Below are 19,070 nucleotides of genomic sequence, written 5' to 3' on the forward strand. Positions count from 1 at the left end.
TCTAGAAAAATCCACAAAACAAAGAGAAAATCTGAAGGCAAAGCTGAACTCTTTACTGCTTTCAAGTCTGCCTCGAAAATCCCCCCTTTAAACGCCGAACAAACTTCACGCGAAAATAGCATATAGCCCTAGTAATCTTAAAGCAAGAGGAGAAGAATATTTTATGCAATTTAATGGATAACGTGAAACATTTTACATTTGCAACTTTCAAAAATAACAAGATATAACCCTAAATGAGACACTTTCCGACCGCTCATGAACGCAACATCTGCTGTTCTTGTTTCCTAGCAACTAGCCGGTGTCAAACAAATTTGGACAATTTAAGGCTATTAGCCTTCAAAAGAAGCTACAGCACTCTTTCGTTAATCGCCTCTGTATTCATGATGTCTGAAGATGTCCATCCTCCAGAAAGTGCCTTCAATCTCCTTCCAGTGGAAGACAAAAAGAAGGAAAAAGCGCCCAGGTAAATTGCTTCAACTTAGCTCAAAGTACGCAGTTAGCTTTAAAGTGTTATTTGGGGTAAACAAAACAAAATCACGACATCAGTTTGACATTAAAGTTTTACAAAGTCTTTTGGGTTTTTGTTTGTTTGTTTGCTTGTTTTGTTTTCCAGAAATAACTAATAAACTTGGCGTAAGTAGTAAATTGTAGTTTTACAGAGAATTTTTTATTAAAATAAAGAGAAAAGAAAAACATTCCTATAGCTTTGTTTTTATTTGCGTTTTTAAATGTTTGCTTTTAGTTTTATGGAGATTGTTTTTAGAGTATGTTTGCTCATTTTTATTGAAACGTTTTGGTGTCTGTTAAAGGTTTCTTTTTTCCTTTTACGTATGTAAAGAGTTAATTAGAGAGATTTTATACTTGTTTGATGTTTTAGTAAAGACTCTGGATTCATGATTCCTTGTAAGCTTTTACTGTGTGTAACTGAGGAGACATTACATGCAAGTAGCTTGGTGGGAACCCAGTCCTGTTAGACATTTTTCCTGCGTGCATGCGCAGTGAACTGTTTGCTTCGAACAGGTATGGTAAACCCCCACTAGTCAGATGTTCTACACTACTGTAAATTTAGATTAGGTCGTAAAACAGATACGCAGCTTTTGGACGGTATTTTAAAAATAGTATAGGGGGGGAAATCCAGTATTGTGTAATAATGTAGTTGATTTAATGTTCTTTCAGTTTGTTATGTAAATTAAAATGAAAAACTAAAAAAACTCATCACTACCTATTTTGTTGACGAGTTTGACTTAAAAATAACAGCAGAAAAGACTAAAAATAGTGATTTATAATATTACATTTTGTGAGTACAGTATATCAATTCAGTTTTCTTTTATTTTAAAGCATAGTTTTCATTTGTTTTTAATTAAAATAATAATAATTTTGTTTTAAGTTTTTGTAGTGATTGCTTCAACTAATGTGTTGCTTTTTCTTTTTTTAAGGTATGTATCAAAATTCAGGCCTGCAGTTATGTTGGAGAGAAAACTGGTGAAGGAGCCGATAAGGACGATGGGACCTGCCAGAGTGGAGTTGCCATCTCCAGAGAATTTCCTCAAGAAGCATTCGAAAGAGCCCAAACTGCCTGAACGTGAGTTCATCTGTCACACCGTTTTATTAGCGTGTGGGTTTGCCTTGAGATGGTGAATATGAGCTTCTTGGCATTGCATCTTTCAGAGACACAGAGCTCCAAAGATGTTCATAAAACCTGCTCTTTCACTGAGAGGAAACCTCCAGTCCCCAGAAGGAATGACAAACCACTGATGGGAATTCACACCAAGAGGGACTTTTTAAAGGAAACACCTGAACTGGTGCCAATGAAACCACAGCCTGCATGCGTAGACACCAGCAAGGGGCACAAACAGGTGCTGGAAAACTCAGGGCTTGTCCCAAAGTTCATCACACGAAAGGTATTTTCCTACAGTTGCTGCTTGCAGTCTTTTAAATATCAACATAAGGCATGCTAGAATAATATCATGTTTATATTTGCTCATAAAACACACCCTGCATGAAGGACTTTGGTAGAGTACCAGCGTACCTCCAGCAGCGCAGCGAAGCAGAGAGGAGGGCTCGAGAGGAGTATGAAAACTTTGTAAAAGCAGAGCGGGAGCAGAGGGCCATGAAACACATGACAGAGGAGGAGAGACAAGCCATCCTGAAGGTAAATAAATGCAGGGGAACCATGCTGGATCTTACAATTTAGTGGATTTAACTTGAGTTATACAGGGTTTTGAACTTCAGTTATTCACATTCATTAACACAGTGAAGCTGTAGGATGACAGTTAGATTGTTCTCAGTTAAAGTAAATGTTGAGGGTTCTTTGTCAGAGTACAGTTTTTCATTTAAACTTGATTTTTCTATATAAGGACTTGCAGTAGGAAGTCAGAAGACTAGCGGGACCATCGATATTTAACTTTAGATCCTTGATTTCTCAATGTGGGCATCATTATTTTGTGTTTAAGCTTTGCCTCGTGTGAGTAGGTGATATGGTATCCAGTGATTCATATGGCACAGAACAATGTTAATGTTTAGCCATTAACACGACACAGTGTCTGTGCCTGTGCGGGGTATGAGGCACAAAAACTGAGATCTCTGAGATCATTCCAGCAACATTTTCTGAGTTTAATTATAAAAATGTTCACAACTAAACTTGTATAAAGTGCATGTAACATCAAATTAATTAGAACTCTCATACTCGTGTATACTGTTTTTTAGTTCAAGAGATTTCTCCTCCTTAACTGCTGCACATGCAAAAATAAACAACAATACACCAAAGCCAAATCTGGCTGCAAAATATCAGTTTTCCTTCCTTACTCAGCAGGATTTCTTAGATAATTACCCTCTGTAACATCTCTGACTGATGCCTGTTTACTCAGAAAAGCCTTGAATACAGATAGTCTGTCTTGTGACATTGATGCGTTTCCTTCCCCAAATCTTCTGTCCAGCGCCTGAAGGAGACCTGGGATAAGCTACATCACGAGTACCAGGCCCTTCCCCTCATCATCGACACTATGTCACAGAGGGCCACCAAGGACTGCCTCGAAAGGCAAATGAAGCAGCTGGAGGACGACATCGACTTATTCGAGAGGTTCAAAATCATCTACATACCTAACGATGATTAAACTCAGCAGAGATGAGATGCAGTGTAGTGAATGTTGTTATTTGCCCCATTCATGAGGAAAATAAACTGGTTGATTTACTGTATATTTTTTGCAGTGTCAGTTCATTTTTTTACAAAGCTAATACAAAATACAAGATTTTTTTTCAGACAAACAACACTCACATGAATTTATGACTTGGGCCACTTCCATGTGTAGTCCAAAAACATAAATTTGTTGTGCTGTGTCATAACATGAGAGAAAGTTTTGGCTGATGATGACGAACCCTGCTATTTAGTTTCTGTGAGATTTTAACAGAGGAAGAAAAGCTCAAAACATAAATCAGGTTACAAGCTCAACACCGACTTCCTTTAACCCTCTTGCTCTTTTAAAGCTATCAGGGGAAAGTAGATTACAAGGTTGTTGTTGTTTTCCAGCATGATCTCAGTTTAAACTGAGTTTTGAGGATGAGTTCTGGCAGAAGATCAACCCTTAAGATACTGAAACTATGACTGCTCCCTCCTGCGCTCATGTCCCTTCCAACGTTTGGCCTTTTGAGTTTGAAGGTTGTTTCATGACTAAAGCCCAAATGATGCAGGATTTTTAAGAGCAATACTAAATTCACTATTTTGGGCATTTAAAATTCTGATATATCAGCCAATACATTTTTTTCTGTCAGTCACATGTAAGATAAACATCTTTTTCTGGCATTTGTTGTGTAGCTGCCAAGAGGGAACTTGCAGAGTGTCCTCTTTGGGGAAAACAATGCAATGTCAACACTCATATCATGGTTGAACGGTGTTTCTCTGATGTTGTCATTACTTTATAAATTTTCACTTGTCGCCCAGTATAAATAGCTAATATCCAAAACCATCAGACTCTATTCACAACTTTTCTTTCACGTTATTTCCATTACTCACAGTTCCAGTTAAATTAGGACAGTCGACAGTTGCAACGTGACACTTTAATACAAGTTAAATGTAAGTCAAAGTGGCACATGAATTTGCAAAATAAATGGAAAAACATTTTACAATAAATCTAAATGTTTGCTTTTGTCTGTCATGTTTTTGAGCCCGATGTGACGTCAAAAAACTTGGCAAGTCATGTACTAAAATTTTCCTCAGACTTTCTGATTTGTTTGACACTTGTGCAGGACTGTGCTGTTAACTGAAGTTTTTATTTCAGTTGGGCAGCACAGCAGTGGAGTGGCTAGAACAGTTTTTTCATAGCAAGGAGGTCTCGAGTTTAAATCTATCAGTCACTTGGTGCCTTTCTGTGTGGGTTTTCTTTGGTTCTCCAGCTTCCTCCCACAGTCCAATGACATGCTTGTTAAATGAAATTTGGCCTTCATTTGAATGGTGATCTGTCTCCTGCTGTTAGCCTTTTGATGGATTGGCAAGCTGTTCAAGGTGCACCCCAAATTTAACTTTATAACAGCAGGTCCAGCCTTTTCACAACACTAAATTGGATAAGGAGTTAAGAAAACGAATGGATTTTGGCTTTCAATAAGTATCAGAACAACGTGATCTCAGCCCCTTAGTTCTCATTTACAAGTGTCCTCCATGAAATCCCAAATTCACTCCCCCACAAGGCTGTGGCTGTGTTTACTTCAGGTCACATTTCTCATTTTGTTTTTTCTGATGAATTACCCACTATTTCCCCAAAGTAATCACATTACATTGTTGTGATCTCAATATCGACCAAAGTAATTGCAATTACAATTTTTACTGTCACTGAGCAGCCCTTCATTCAAGTGGATTTTCAAGTCTAGCTCTTCTTTTCTCCTTCTGTGAATACATAAATCCAGAGCTAAAATTTAAGCATTTATTAAATGACAAATAATTTCTTATTGTGTTCCTTAAAAAGTATAATCCCTCAGAAAACTGAATAAAATTTACTGCTTACGTACTGAACCAATCATTTGTTGTTAGATTTCTTTCCCCCTTCCCCCGTCTGCAGTGGCCTGCGATGCGGCCACGAGCCAGCACAGCATCACATGAAGCTGATTATCCATGTAAATCTCCACAACCAAAACAACGCTTTCCTTTTGCACAAATGACTCAAGCGTGATCGCACAGCCCATGAGGCTGGCTGGGACTCGTCTGGATGCCTCGCCTTCCTATTTTCCCTCTCTGCTTTGTGAGTGGGCGCTGAAAAGAAGGCAACAGTAACAGTAAGTGATGATTTGTTAACAACAGATTAGAGATGTTGCTCTGGATGTTAGTGAAGGTCGTATTTGAAGAAATGTTTCTCTACGTGTTACCACTTTTGTCTTGTTCAGAAGGAAGTAAGCTGTTTTTGTGTTTTCACTTAAGGTCACTTTCACGTGGATTCACCTATAAGTTGTGCCACAATGTCAGCACTGCTACAGATGGACAATGCAGAGATAAAAAAAAGAATTGTGGTATGTTTAACACCACGTTTAAACATCTATAGTGCTAAAGTATTGTTTGGTAGTTACTTTTACGGCTATTAGAGGCTATTATTCCCGTTTTTGCTACTTAATATCTTTTGTGGTTTTGTAATAAACAAAGCAGTAAAGACGACTGTCTGCTTTCAATTTTAGTTGTTTTTTTTTAATTCAGAGATTTAAAAAAATATATAACTTCCAAATTTTTTTGTTTATCAAGACACACAAGTCAACTAAATGAAACTAAAATGAAAAAGCAAAGCAATTTTATAGTAACGTAAATTAAATAAATATAAATAATTGATTAAAACAAACATCATCACACTATAATGATTGTAGCATATGTATGTATGTATGTATTGTTGTATCTTCCCAGCATATGTTTATACTGCCAATAATCGGTCCTGACAATAATTTGCCTGTCCTAGATAAAAGATGATTGGCCAGGCTACAGTCTGGACCTGTTCACCTATCCTGAGCACTACCATGATGACATCGAGAGTATTTACATTCCACATGGGGTAATCATGAATAGGTAAGAAAGGCCTACAACATCACAATGATGTCATAAAATTTCGTAAAATCACACGCTGCGTGAATATATGTTAAAATGTCACATTTTTACAGCTTATTGACAACAAAAGATTTCAGCCACTTCTGCTCCAATCGTATGGTAAATGGCCTGTATTTGTATAGCACTTTTCTAGTCCCCAAGGACCCCAAAGCACTTTACACAACCAGTCATCCACCCATTCACTCACTGGTGATGGCAAGCTACATTGTAGCCACAGCCACCCTGGGGCGCACTGACAGAGGCGAGGCTGCCGGACCCTGGCGCCACCCAGCCCTCTGACCACCACCAGTAGGCAACGGGTGTAGTGTCTTGCTCAAGGACACAACGACCGAGACTGTTCAACCCGGGGCTCGAACCTTGGCGAACTCCCAACTCTTGAGCCACAATCGCCCCTAATGAGGCATACGAGTAAAGAAAATAAAATACACTATTTCAGAATGTAGCGTTCAACATCACAGGTCAAAGGAGGACAATCTTTGTTTGAGCTTATTATTTTCCCAATACAACATTATGTTGCTTTACAATGACACGAAAACATTATATGCTATCCTAGATTTCTATATTAATAATGCTGACAGCATAAAACATCAAACTAAAAGGCATGAAACATCAAAGGGCTGTTGCTCTTAGGAGGGGGCTGCGATCTCTGAGTGTTCTCATTTGTAGTATGATTTGATTTGCTCTTGCAGGACCGAACGCCTGGCCCACTACATCATGGATGACTTTCGGGATGACAACATAATAGTCCTGTGTGTTTTGAAGGGAGGCTACAAATTCTGTGCAGATCTGGTGGAGTTCATCAAGATTCTCGGCCGGAACTCCAACAAGTACCTGGAGACCCGAGTAGAGTTCATCCGTCTGAAGAGCTACCTGGTGGGTAGTGCAGCAATCTATGAAAAAACTTTCATAAATTGCCTCAAAGGGCATTTTGCCCAGCATCTCCACCCTATGGTGTGACAGGTACGCTGTTAGATTTTTACATTTAATTAATGCTTTAAGTTAGGAATGTTTCACGTAGCTTTGAGCTCTCCATCAAGTCTCAGAACTGGACCTCTTAATTTTAATTGAGGTGTAGGTGCCTATTGGAGTAACTATCTGCCAAATCACATGGCAAAAAGTCTGTAAATGAGTAAAGGTGTAGTAGTTTAGCCATATGCTGCTATCACAAATTACAAGACATCTCTGTCTGTGCAATGAACCCATAAAGTTTATGGATGCACCTTGTTAACCAAGCTTGCCACTGTGGGCTGATAACTTGGAACTCCATCATTTCATCCAGATGTGATCACTTCTGGCTGAAAAACAACATGGCAGTAGGTAAACTGAGGATTTACAAACTAATGAACACATGGCAAATGTCAAAACATTACAACATATTACATGCTTTAATCACATCGTCCCATTTTTTTCCTTCTTATACACTCCAGCTCAAATATTAGTGAAATATTCTTGGTTCTAGCTTTCCACCTGGGAGGACTTCCTTTGCAGTTTTATATCAGTCAATTGACTGAATATGTTGTGTAAACAGACGAAGCAAGCAATGTGAGGATTCCAATCTCCTATCAGGAAGTGGAACATGCATTTTTACTGTGCTTTTTTGTTATTTTAACCTTAAATAAATAAAAGTAAAACAAAATCTTAAATGATAATGACCACAATTTTTGCGGAAGCCCTGCTTTCAACGCAGACTTTAGCCAGAGCCACCAGATGTCACTGTTGTTCATATTTAATGTGAAACATTCACACAGGGCAACTCAAGGACGACTCATTGTGGAGTGACTGCATAGCTCAGGTCATGAAAATAGCAGTCTGCTAATTGGGGCAGCTGTTGCTGCCAAGAAAAACTGCTCATGTCATGATGGAGTCCAACACCTGGAATGCATAAACTGTGGAACGACGCAGCAGTGGTAACAATTATATCAACTGTCGGCAAAGTCACTTGTTTTATTGTGGTGTGTTTTGGCAAGCAGCACATCTGAAAGGATGTGATTTGTTTTTCTCTACATGTGGTCACATTTTTTTAGTCCCTTTTGAGCACGGGGGAGGATTCACTGGCTTTCGTGGAGGTTAAAGCAGTGAGGACAGCCTAGTGATGCTGTGATGTTCCACGATATTAAGAAAATAAGGTTTTTATTTTTCTTAGGGCAAGGTTGAATGAGTTATTTAAATAATACCAAAATAAGTTCAACTTACTAGAGCTTTATTTAACTCTGTGAAGGCTACAGAAAATTAAGACAAAAGTACAAAACTGGCAGAAATCAACCTTAAATCTGAAAAGATATGATGACAAGTTAAGAGACCATACAAAAGTATAATCTTATATTAAAGTTCATCTGATTCCTGATCATTGTATTTTGATGTCAACAACATGGCTTGGGGTAGCGGTTGCTGTTACTGCACTGTAGGACTGTGTGTTTGAGTGATAATGTCATTAGTCAATCTCGCAGATCATGATGGAGACATGTGACCTGCCCCAGGCCAGGATTTTGTCCACGTCACTGCTGCTCTTATCCGAGTGATGCATCTATAGCAGCCCAAGTCTAACTTCAAAGCTTTCATTCTTAAAAGCTTTAAATACCATGCTTCCTCAGAGTTCATATCTTTGTTTATGTTCAGGACATTTTATCTCAAAGACTTTGTGAAATATGTCTCCCTATGTGCAGTTATGTACCACACAGTGGTAACTATATACATATATATATATATCCCTGTATCACTATATCTTCTTTTCTGATGTTCCCATGGTGGCCTGTCTGATGAAGTAAAAACACCTTCATGTTTAAATCCAAGTTCAGCCAGTTCGAGTTCAACCGATCTTGGATTACAATTAAAATTTTTGAAACCACCCATAGCGTTCCTATTATATTAGCAAGAACGGTATTTTTTTAGTGTTCTTACGCCCCTGTTTTTGCAGGTGCGTCATATAATAGTGATACATTTCATTAAGCTTACTGATCAAGCATTCATTATTTTCTATCCTAACAATTTTGTTTGTAGCATTAGCTAGCAGTTAGCTGTTGATTCATACCATTAGCTAGCAGTTAGCTGTTGATTCATACCATTAGTTAACATATAGCTGCTAGTCTATTTAGAAAAAAAGCTTTTTATTCATAGTTTTAAGAAATTACTGCATTTCAAATATCTGTGTGAATGTTTAGATAATTTTTTATCTAGTGTTAGCTGTTAGCTAATAATTATAACTGTTAGCAAAATATTTAGTGAGATTTTACAATCATTTAATCACTTTAATATACCATATAATTTTATCATTAATGTGTATTTCTTTTCAATGGATATTCTCTACTGCTTATCCATTACTTTTACTAAATTATTATATTTTCTGACCCTTTTTCAAGCCTGTCAGGATCTGTTTGCTTTTTTAACACAGTGGTTCCCAAATAGTGTGCCTTAGATTTTGTGTCAACTAAGCATTTGTGTTGTCACTGTACAAAAAGTAACAAATGTAATTTAGATGTGCTATATTAGAACACATGAAATTCCCTGATTAGAGGCCCTGGTTATTGAAGTCAAATAATCACTATCATGTGTGGAGAAAACCCCGCAAAAGAAACTGTCAAAAGATACTACTGCAAAAGCTACGCTTCACCTGGACTGGGGTTGACAGCCTTCTGCCCAAGTGTATCATTTGCTGAAAGGAGTTATTAAGATACACTCATTCACACATTCAGACACCAAAAAAGTATCTGATAACAAGATTGATGCAAGTTATATACAAGTGGAGTTTATTGCAGATGTAAGGATCTGTATTCCTGCAAGTTCCTTCATCTGACAATAGCAGCAAATGAAGAACTGCTGATATTCCAGATGACTTAGAGGCCATTTTCTCCAATTATGAGAATGGGTGTGCCTTGAAATTTTGGTGTGGCTTGAGCAAAAACAAATTTTGAAAACCAATGCAGTTAATTGAGGTTGCTGCAAATATCCCTGACTGTAAATCACAGTTAAAGGCAATTTATTGTAATTAACAGGAACCATGGAGTAACAAAAAGGGCAAAAATTACAATTGCTGGGTTGCAAAATAAAAATTAACTGCCCTCTTTTCATCTTCTCACCAGAATGACCAATCAACAGAGGACCTGCACATCATAGGATGCCGAGATCTGTCTTTTCTGCGTGGAAAGGTGTGTGTTTGTAATTAAGCAAAGTCAGGATAATGACATGGGATAAGGATATTTTTACATGCTGTTTTAAAAGAAACTACCCTAGCCTCAAGAGGGAGCTGTCAGTTAATCTGTCTTTAGGTAGAATTTTTTCCCAAGTGATCAAAGTCACACAGTTACATTTGTTAGACTTAGTCTTAGACAAGACCACACCGTTATGCTCTGACTTTTGAGGCTTGCTCACCATATCGTCCTACAGTCTCCAGGCTGGCCATGAATCAGAGATTTCAGGCAAATGAAGAAGGCAGATTTATTGACTGTTTGTCCCTGCTAATCCCTGGCAGGGAGGACTGAGGAGCCTGTAAGGACAGTCTGTGGCATTGTGAGGAATTACCCTGGAGTAAAAAAAAACCCACTGATGTTGAATTCTTTAAAGTTAGCTGTCAAAATGTGCTTTAGCTACAATATATTTTCACTTCGGTTAAGAAGGTCAGAGGGAATAAAAACAGAAAATCTGACAGGCACCTTACACAGAAAGCATGAATCATTTGGGGAAAAAAAATGTTGGTGCTCTTGTCATAATTCTTCCTCTGGACGGAAATGTTACACACAAGCCTCCCACAAGTCTCATACATTATCAACAAAACTAATCATCAGTCATCATCATTTCCTCGGCGAAATATTTCTGAGGCTCAGTTCCAATTCGAGTATGAGTTTCTTTGTGATGATGCCAGCATAATGTCAGCTCAGTGATGTAAATGTTATGTTGATCTGTGAGGTGACATGAACACAGAGCTGTGCCTGAGATGACCATATTAATGATACTACTACTACTTTGATTCGCATCACAGGGGGCATCTGCACAAAGTTTGGTGCACAGGATGACCCACAGCCAATTAAGTTTCTGAATTTTCCTCTGGCGCCATCGCCGGGTCACTATTTCAGTGATAAATTAACACTTATTCCTTCTAATGGTAATTAAAAGGTGTTACAATATTTAAAGAATAAACTAAGAAAGGTAAAATTGCAGTGGGTCTAAATCAGGAAAATATAGCTCTCCTCCTTCAGGTTAAATCGGGGATGTCAAACTAATTTTTTTATCGTGAGTCACATACAGCTCAGTTTGATCTTAAGTGGATCGGACAAGTGAAATACCTCTTTCTGTCACACATTTAATCCCTGAGATATCTTAATATAAGAAATGGCACAATTTCAACAGCATATCTCAGTTTTTCAAAACAAAAAAATATAAAAATACCTTAAAAGTTCAAAAGTGTATGCCCTCTTTCACATTTTCTAAAGCCATCCAGTGGGCAAAATTGGAGTCTTTGCACGGCCAGTCCTGGTCCACGGGCCGTATGTTTGACACAACTGGGATGGATTTTCAAAAGCCTGAAAACAGAGACTTGAGGAGGTGCAGACAACTAGTTCCCTCTTAGATCACTTGAATCACAAAACGTTAAAAGTTGGATGACCTGAAAGCCTTGTTTGTTCCAACTGGCCATGTACTGAATGCATGCCTCACTGAAATAAAAGCAAAAATCTCAATTAGCAGGTTTCTGACATGTTTTGTCCCCCCCAGAAAAAAAGAAAAACGTTGTAATGTTTACCAGCTTTAACTTGGTAAACATTACAAGTGATTCCCAAGGTTCCCAAAAATGTAATTACAAAAACAAGTCAAAACATCTCATTTACAGATCCTAGGAGAATCATAAAATCCCAGCCAATGATGCCATACACAGTGAAATAATTGCCAGTGCATATTTGTTGCCCAACTGGCTCCATAGTTTGCAGCAGGCAGTAAGACAGGTATGTTGTGCTGTAGTTCTTGTGTTCTTTACTTGTTCCTATTAAGCATTATGCAAGAGTGTTCAGGTGTAGACTGGGAACACTGGCCAGGCGCCCGCATTCTCTGCAATCACTCTCCCCAAAACCATAGATACTCTCCACCGCTCTCACAAAGAGTCCCATACACCCAGCCAAGGAAACAAGAATTCATTTGAAAGTGTGCAGCAGTGAAAGTGTGCAGCTCCGAAGTGACTTTTGCTCACTGTAGACACAGATGTTCATTACTGAGGAGAAGAGAATGAGTCGTCTGTGTTTTTGTTCAGGCGCTAAAAATACTGCCAACATCGCTGCTATAGATACCATCTCTAAGAAATTCAAAGACACAACACCGCCTTTATTTTTGCTTTGCTTGAACAGTATTAAAATTCAAAGGTGACCGTTCTCTAATCTTTTTCTTTCCTTGTTTTTCACATGTTACCAAGAGTGTGCTCATTGTTGAGGTGAGTGTGTGTGTATGTTTTTCTATTTTTGTCGGATAAATCCCTTCAATTAGAACCATTTCTGCCCCCTTTGAGACATCATTTACTTTTGAAAAGTCGTTGTTGTTGTTGTTGTTGTTGTTGTTGTTGTTGTTGTTGTTGTTGTTGTTGTTGTTGTTTATGTCAACGTAAGGGGAAAAAACTCATTCTGTTCCTCTTTGGGATCATGTTCCAGTTGTGAAGGTTTCTGGACTAGATTCAGACACACATAAGAACATGAAAAAAAAGCATGCTCTGATAGCTTCAGATGCAAAACAACGAACAGCTGCTCAAGCTCAATGTAATCTTTCTCAGTTATACGATGTCTTAGCTCTTAAATGAATGTAACAGAAAAGTTTTAAGTAACTGGAAATCCTTTCTCAGATGCCACTCATGTATTCATTAATCGCTCATCAATGCATTTACCTATTTCAGTTGATCAATATCTGTGCAAAAGTCTTGAGCTACCCCTCATTCCTTTTTATATTTCTGGGAAAATGGGAAATAGGTGCAGAAATTTATTGAGATTTGTCTAAGCATAAATAAAAATACAGTATATAACACAAAAACAGTCTTTGTACAGTTCTAACAAGCTTGAAAGTCAATATTTGTTTTTTGCTTTTTTCATTCTTCAACACAGTCTGAACTTTCTTGAGCAAGCTTTCTTTTCATTTCTTTAAGTAGTCTTCAGGAATATTTCTCCAGGCTTCAGGAAGCTATTCAAAGACCCCACACTGCTTCTATAATATTGCTAGTGTTCCCCATTCGACCGTGACCATTTCTGACGAGGTTTTAACAAACGCATGGATCAACAGAAGGGTCACATGGATCTCTAAGGTCTTGTGTCAAGTCTTTGCTGGATTTTCTTCCTAATTCTTAATGACATGACTTTCAGATTCTGTCCATCCGCTATATGTAGCTTTATGAGACCTGCTTCTTCTTCTTTTGTCCACTTATCAGGTTGGTGTCCTCCTAAAAGTTCTTTGGGAAACACCTCAATTGCATTATCTTTGGCATTTTTCATAGTGAAAAGTGTTTTTGTGACAGGCTGCTCATAAATTGTCTCAGAATTCCTCTGATGGACGTGTGCAAGGACTGAACACATGAAAACCAGCCAATGTCCAAAGGCAAAGTTTAAAAGACCTTCATAAAGCCTGAAAAACTTTAAAAGTACAAAAAAATCTGCCTCCTCCTGGCAAGCAAAATATAAAGAAATCAGTTGTGGCTCAAGACTTTTGCATAGTACTGTATCTTGATCTTTTTTTTACTCTCATATATCCCACGTTCTTTCCTCCAAATCTCTTCCTCTCTTCCTTTGCTCTTCCCTCCCCTCAGGCCATAGTTGACACAGGAAAGACCATGAAGGCCCTTCTGAAGCATGTGGAGACCTTTGAACCCAAGATGGTCAAGGTCGCAGGGTGAGCCAGTCTGTGTTTTCCCCTGTAAAGGAAATGTCAAGCGTGTGACAAGCACAAGAAGATATCACTTGTCCACAGTCACTGCTATCTCGTGTCTGTGGGCTGTTCCTATGCATTCCCGAGATCACAGAAACATGATAAACATCTCTCACACATGGTTCATGTTGAAAGTTTATTTCCTCTGGATTGTGAAAACACTCCAAAAATGTACATTTTTAAAAATATTCAAGTCTTTGTCTTATCACCATGGTTTTTGGACCAATAAATGTCTTGAAATTAAACTGAAAAAGTCAACTTTTTAATATTGCATACATCATTTAACATTTGAGGGTAATTAACGTTATTATTTTGTATTTCAGGCTGCTTGTGAAGAGGCTCCCTAACATGGCTGAAAGTCTGACAGACTGTAACTATGCTCTTTGTTTTAACCTTCGTAGCACCCACACCGTACCCTACTTGCCAGTCTTTTTCATTTATTCTTATTCTTTCACTTTTTTCAAAGTTGAGATAATTTAGCAAATTGTTCGTTATTAGGGAAGTGTCCTGACCTGATAGTCCTCCCATAATTAATCCCAAAATACAAAAGAAGTGTGTGTTCAAGGTGCCTTGCCACATGACACAAGTAAGTGACCTCCTGGAGTTCAGGAAGTCAGTTTTTGAACAAATTAAACAAACAAGATATAGCTTTAGGTTACAAATATTAACTACTGGCTGCAGTCATGGGAAAAAGAAAGTATACTCTTGTTGAACTCTAAAGCCTTGCATATCAGGACATAATCAAAATGATCTAGTCTTTAGCAGGTTCTGAAATGACCTAAATACAACCTCATATGAACAATCATACATGATCTACGCCACGTCTTTATGTGTAATAGAAAAACTAAGCCAAAATGCAGGAACAGTAGGTTAAAACTAAGTACACTCCATGATTTTTTAGCTTGTAAAACAATCTTTAGCAAGTCATCATTTTATGTGGGATTTTATCAGTCTTTCACTTTGTTGTGGAGGAATTTGAACCCACTCTTCTTTACAATGTTGCTAATGTTGTTCATTAGGATTTGCAGTAATTCGCTTATGCACAGATCTTTACTACATGCCTCATTCACATGCATATTCATATAAGCACTTTTTCCTATACCTAAGCGCTGTGTCTAACATTCTCACACACACACTAACACACTAAAATAGAAGCACTGGAAACACAAAAAGCATCAAAGACAGTCCTTTTATGTCCAAATCAAATGAAAAAACAATTTTTTGAACCAAGCTTTGAACTGTGAACTGGCCTCCTGTGGCTAGTGGAGGTGTTGCAGATTTTCTCACATCATCTTTAGCTTAACTTTTCAGCTCTAGATACTGGTATTTAAAAATAAAAGTTTACAGCAGCTTACAGCAGGGTACTCAGAAGTATTAGCACAAATTTAAAAGTCTGCTACATTAAAAAAGTCACATACCTAGTTTTCTCTTTTCATTTAAATTTTCTTTCTTTGAGTTTAAGCTCTGGGTGTTAGATTTTCCTCCTAACATGTGTCACTTGTTTCTCTTGTTCGCTTAATCAGATGTGATGATTCAGGTGAGACTGCTTCATCAACACCTATCAGTCATCTTTAATTTGAGCTGAAATTTATTTGTTACACCTCATAATTAGTTCAAATAAAGGCATCAAAATGTGTATTTCTAGCTGTTATGTGCGATATCACAGCCACTCACTCCTGGTTTAGTCAAAAGACTAACATGGAATTTTTGTTTAATGTTAAACAAATCAGGATACTTAACATTCGTGTCTGTGTTTGCATTGTCAGATGTTGGATTTGAAATTCCCAACCGGTTTGTTGTTGGCTATGCCCTTGACTACAATGAATACTTCCGTGACCTGAATGTAAGTCTGACACTCCAAAGAGCTGAGAGAAAGGGATGAAAGAGACAGGAGGGGAGAGTAAACATAGTAAATCAAAGACGACATTTCTTTTGCCTGAAACCTAAACTCACCCAACAGGTATGCTCCCCGCCACGAGGAGATTTTACATGTAGGCAAAGTAGCTCAGAGCAGGTGGTTTCTGTCTGTGTTCACAAGGAGGTCTGTGTCACCCAGGACAGGAGTCACTGAATGATATGGATGATAGATTTTTTTACATGTAAGATAAAAATGAATGAAGTATTGTGTCTATTTTTTCCAGTTCCTGATAAACCATAAATGGTGAGTTTACTGGGTTGTATGAAGATGTAACCAACAGACTTGATGTACTAACCCCCCAAAATGATCTCAAACAGCGCTCATTAGCCAACTTGTGAGGTACATTAGTTCAACTGCTTGTTAAAACAAATATCTAATTCGCCAATCACATGGCAGCAACTTAGTGCGTTTAGCCATGAAGCCATGGTCAAGACAACCCGTTCAAACCAAATGGGGAGGAAAGTGTTCTTAGGTGACTTCGAACATGAACATTTTTTCTTGGCACACTTTGGCCCACAGCTCTTTTCTGACACAGTGTACCCACCTTGTGATGACTCCTTTCAGCAGGATAAAATCACCATAATATAGAGTTTAAATCACATCAAACTTGTTTCTTGAACATGACAGTGACCTCACTGTACTCAAGTAGCCTCCACAGTCACCAGATCTCAATCCAAGTTTTGGATTTGGTGGAACGCAATGGCGTCCACATAGAAGTGCAGCTGTCTAGTTCTGCAGCAACTGTGTAATGCTATCATGCCAGTACGGCCCCAAATCTCTGAGGAATGTTTCCAGGAACTTGTTGAATCTGTGTCATGAAGAATCAAGGCACTTCTAAAGACAAAAGAGGTCCAACCCAGTACTAGCAAGAGGTACCAAATACAGTGTACAGTGAGCGTACGTTGTTGTTGAGTCAAGATTCAAACTGTAGCACAAATATTAATCTGAAAAATTGTTCTAAAGTGCTTTAAGTTGAACAAAAAACACAGATTTATCCACTGCTTCTAAATGTTAGGATTAAGAAGACTGCTGTTTTATTTTAAGCTATGTAAAAGTTCCTCTGGAGAATAGAGTGGACTGCACAGCACCAATGGCAGCAGTTATTACCAATGAACTAATATCACAGTGCTTCACTTTACGCAGGGGTTCTAGGCAAGGATAGCTTCTCTGCCCTCCTTTGTTTTCCATTATCATTTATCCTGCTTCAACCTGCTAATTCAAGCATAAAATAAACTGAGCGCTATACCTGCAAAGCCTTCCTCTTCAATATCCAAATCCACACACTATTCACACTTTACAAATATCATCTATCTTTTGCACATTGTTAAATGCACATTTTTAATAGTCACCAAACTACAACCCAGTCTTAAAAACAGCAGAAGATAACCCTTAATGTTGAATTATTCTATACCTATGATAAACTACTTATTTCCAAGCCCCCATCCACTTGGTTCAAATTCCTAGAAACTCCAACCTCCAAATGGCATTACACCACTAAGAGCAGGACACATGGTTACTTACTGTAAGCGCAATGTGCTTAACACAGAAGGTAAAAAATATTAAACCCTGTGTAGGTAACAATGCGTTAAGGTAGTGAAATAAGCTAAATAAATAAGCACTGGTCAGAACTCAAATAATAATGTACATGCATTTTATTTTTGTTCCATGTTTTAATTTGAGAAGGATTACCTCTTCCTGTGCTTTTATATCATTATTCTTTCTGCTGAAGCTCAGCACATGACCCACAATTTATAATTACTCTGTATTTTCCTTGCTTTCTTTAAATTACTACACAAGCATTTGCGCAATCCTTTTCTATCGGTTTATTTCTGTTTACTTTTAGTGGAAATATAGTAAAACATATGGATTATTTAGATTAGTTTTTTTCTTTAGGCTGTTGTTCCTCTGTAAATATTCTCACTTTCTTTTTGATATGAATTCAGTTTAATTCAAGTCTTTCTGAAAGCGATAAGTTCAAATCTATATGGACCCTGCTGTTTTTATCTGTGAAACGTGACCTCGAATTTACCTCTTACTCATGTGAAACACTAAGCTTGACTCCCATAGTCACGTACAGTATGTGCAGCATGCACTGTTTGTACTGTATGGTTGTGTGTGTGGCTCTTGTCCATGTTTGAGGGGGGTGGTATTCGTTATGAAAGTTTGAAGGCGTGTGACCTGTGGAATGTAGAGGTTAGGCTCTGATAATCAGACAGAGTTAAAGCTTACCCTCTTATCTGTCCTCATCCCACAGAAGAAATATGAGTTGAATCCCCAGGACACCCGAAGCTAGATTAATGAATGAGTCATATCTGTGGAGATCACTTTCTTCTCTTTTCAAATTTGCTGGTTTTTATGGTTTCATGCTGCAAATGGAATTTAAAGTTTGTAAAAATGATCGCAAAGCTAATTGTTTTGTTTTTTTATCACCCCTTGTCATTTCAGCATATCTGTGTCCTCAGCAGAACAGGAAAGATGAAGTACAAGATATGAGAAGACATGAAGCCATTAGTTATACTCAGTTTTACAGCAGCACATATTTCTCTCCCGTTGCTGTAACAATTTGGGAGGGGGGGTTGGTCTTCATTACAATTCAGTGCTGGATGGACACTGTGAAATGTTTTTATGTGTGAATTAAAAGGCATTTAATTCAGTTATTGCCTCATTCTTTATTTGCATGTTGATGAGATTCACACTGCAACAAAGAAAGTGTTAAATAAAAGAAAGACAAGCCGCCCACCAGGACAGGACGCTGGTGACAGATGGAGAGAGCTTATGGACGTTGGCATCCTCGTACCCGGATGACGCCCACAGCATACAGTGGGTACTGCATCTCCACACCACACTGTATCTGCTTGTTTCTGTCAGTGGGGTTTTTTTTTCCTGTGTAAGTTTGACCTTCTCTATATAGGATGATGTATGTGTAGCGTTTGACAGTAGATGTTTTTACTTTCACTTGCTAAAAGTTGCAATACCTTTGAGCGTAAGGCAAAGATGCACAAGCCTGACTAATTAGGAAAAATAATTTCTTGGCCCATGGGAGTCCACGTGGCCTTGACAAAAGTGCCGTGAAAGCTGGAAACTACAAAATTGTAATTTCAGTGTTACGTTACTTGAGTGACTTTTAAAACAAAAATTCTTTAGCTAAAAGAAAAATGAATTTTTGTTTTCTTAATCTATAAATAAATATGTGTATTT

General features: G+C 38.0%; 2 protein-coding genes across 2 annotated transcripts; both read left to right on the forward strand.

Moving 5' to 3' along the window:
• The first annotated feature begins 233 nt into the window (after nt 1-233).
• On the forward strand, nt 234-3,195 carry enkur (enkurin, TRPC channel interacting protein). The gene is made up of 5 exons (XM_026180131.2): nt 234-463; nt 1,437-1,582; nt 1,669-1,901; nt 2,006-2,152; nt 2,937-3,195. Exons 1-5 carry the CDS (start codon nt 234-236, stop codon nt 3,111-3,113), a joined length of 933 nt encoding a protein of 310 aa, XP_026035916.2. The 3' UTR covers nt 3,114-3,195.
• Nucleotides 3,196-5,126: 1,931 nt separating this feature from the next.
• On the forward strand, nt 5,127-18,525 carry prtfdc1a (phosphoribosyl transferase domain containing 1a). Its single transcript, XM_026180787.2, has 10 exons — nt 5,127-5,262; nt 5,405-5,493; nt 5,928-6,034; nt 6,763-6,946; nt 10,150-10,215; nt 12,465-12,482; nt 13,836-13,918; nt 14,278-14,324; nt 15,721-15,797; nt 18,318-18,525. Exons 2-10 carry the CDS (start codon nt 5,443-5,445, stop codon nt 18,363-18,365), a joined length of 681 nt encoding a protein of 226 aa, XP_026036572.2. The 5' UTR covers nt 5,127-5,262; nt 5,405-5,442; the 3' UTR covers nt 18,366-18,525.
• Nucleotides 18,526-19,070: the final 545 nt, after the last annotated feature.

Source organism: Astatotilapia calliptera, chromosome 9, assembly GCF_964374335.1.
Source record: "Astatotilapia calliptera chromosome 9, fAstCal68.1, whole genome shotgun sequence".
In the NCBI taxonomy this organism is placed as follows: Eukaryota; Metazoa; Chordata; class Actinopteri; order Cichliformes; family Cichlidae; genus Astatotilapia; species Astatotilapia calliptera.

What these genes read in the sequence shown, in the direction of transcription:
- enkur (XM_026180131.2), top strand. Translation starts at nt 234, where the DNA reads ATGAGACACTTTCCGACCGCTCATGAACGCAACATCTGCTGTTCTTGT. An exon ending in AAGAAGGAAAAAGCGCCCAG is followed by an intron (nt 464 to 1,436) that starts GTAAATTGCTTC and finishes TCTTTTTTTAAG; the next exon opens with GTATGTATCAAAATTCAGGC. An exon ending in AGAGCCCAAACTGCCTGAAC is followed by an intron (nt 1,583 to 1,668) that starts GTGAGTTCATCT and finishes TGCATCTTTCAG; the next exon opens with AGACACAGAGCTCCAAAGAT.
- prtfdc1a (XM_026180787.2), top strand. Translation starts at nt 5,443, where the DNA reads ATGTCAGCACTGCTACAGATGGACAATGCAGAGATAAAAAAAAGAATT. An exon ending in TCCGTCTGAAGAGCTACCTG is followed by an intron (nt 6,947 to 10,149) that starts GTGGGTAGTGCA and finishes TCTTCTCACCAG; the next exon opens with AATGACCAATCAACAGAGGA. An exon ending in AAGATGGTCAAGGTCGCAGG is followed by an intron (nt 13,919 to 14,277) that starts GTGAGCCAGTCT and finishes TTTGTATTTCAG; the next exon opens with GCTGCTTGTGAAGAGGCTCC.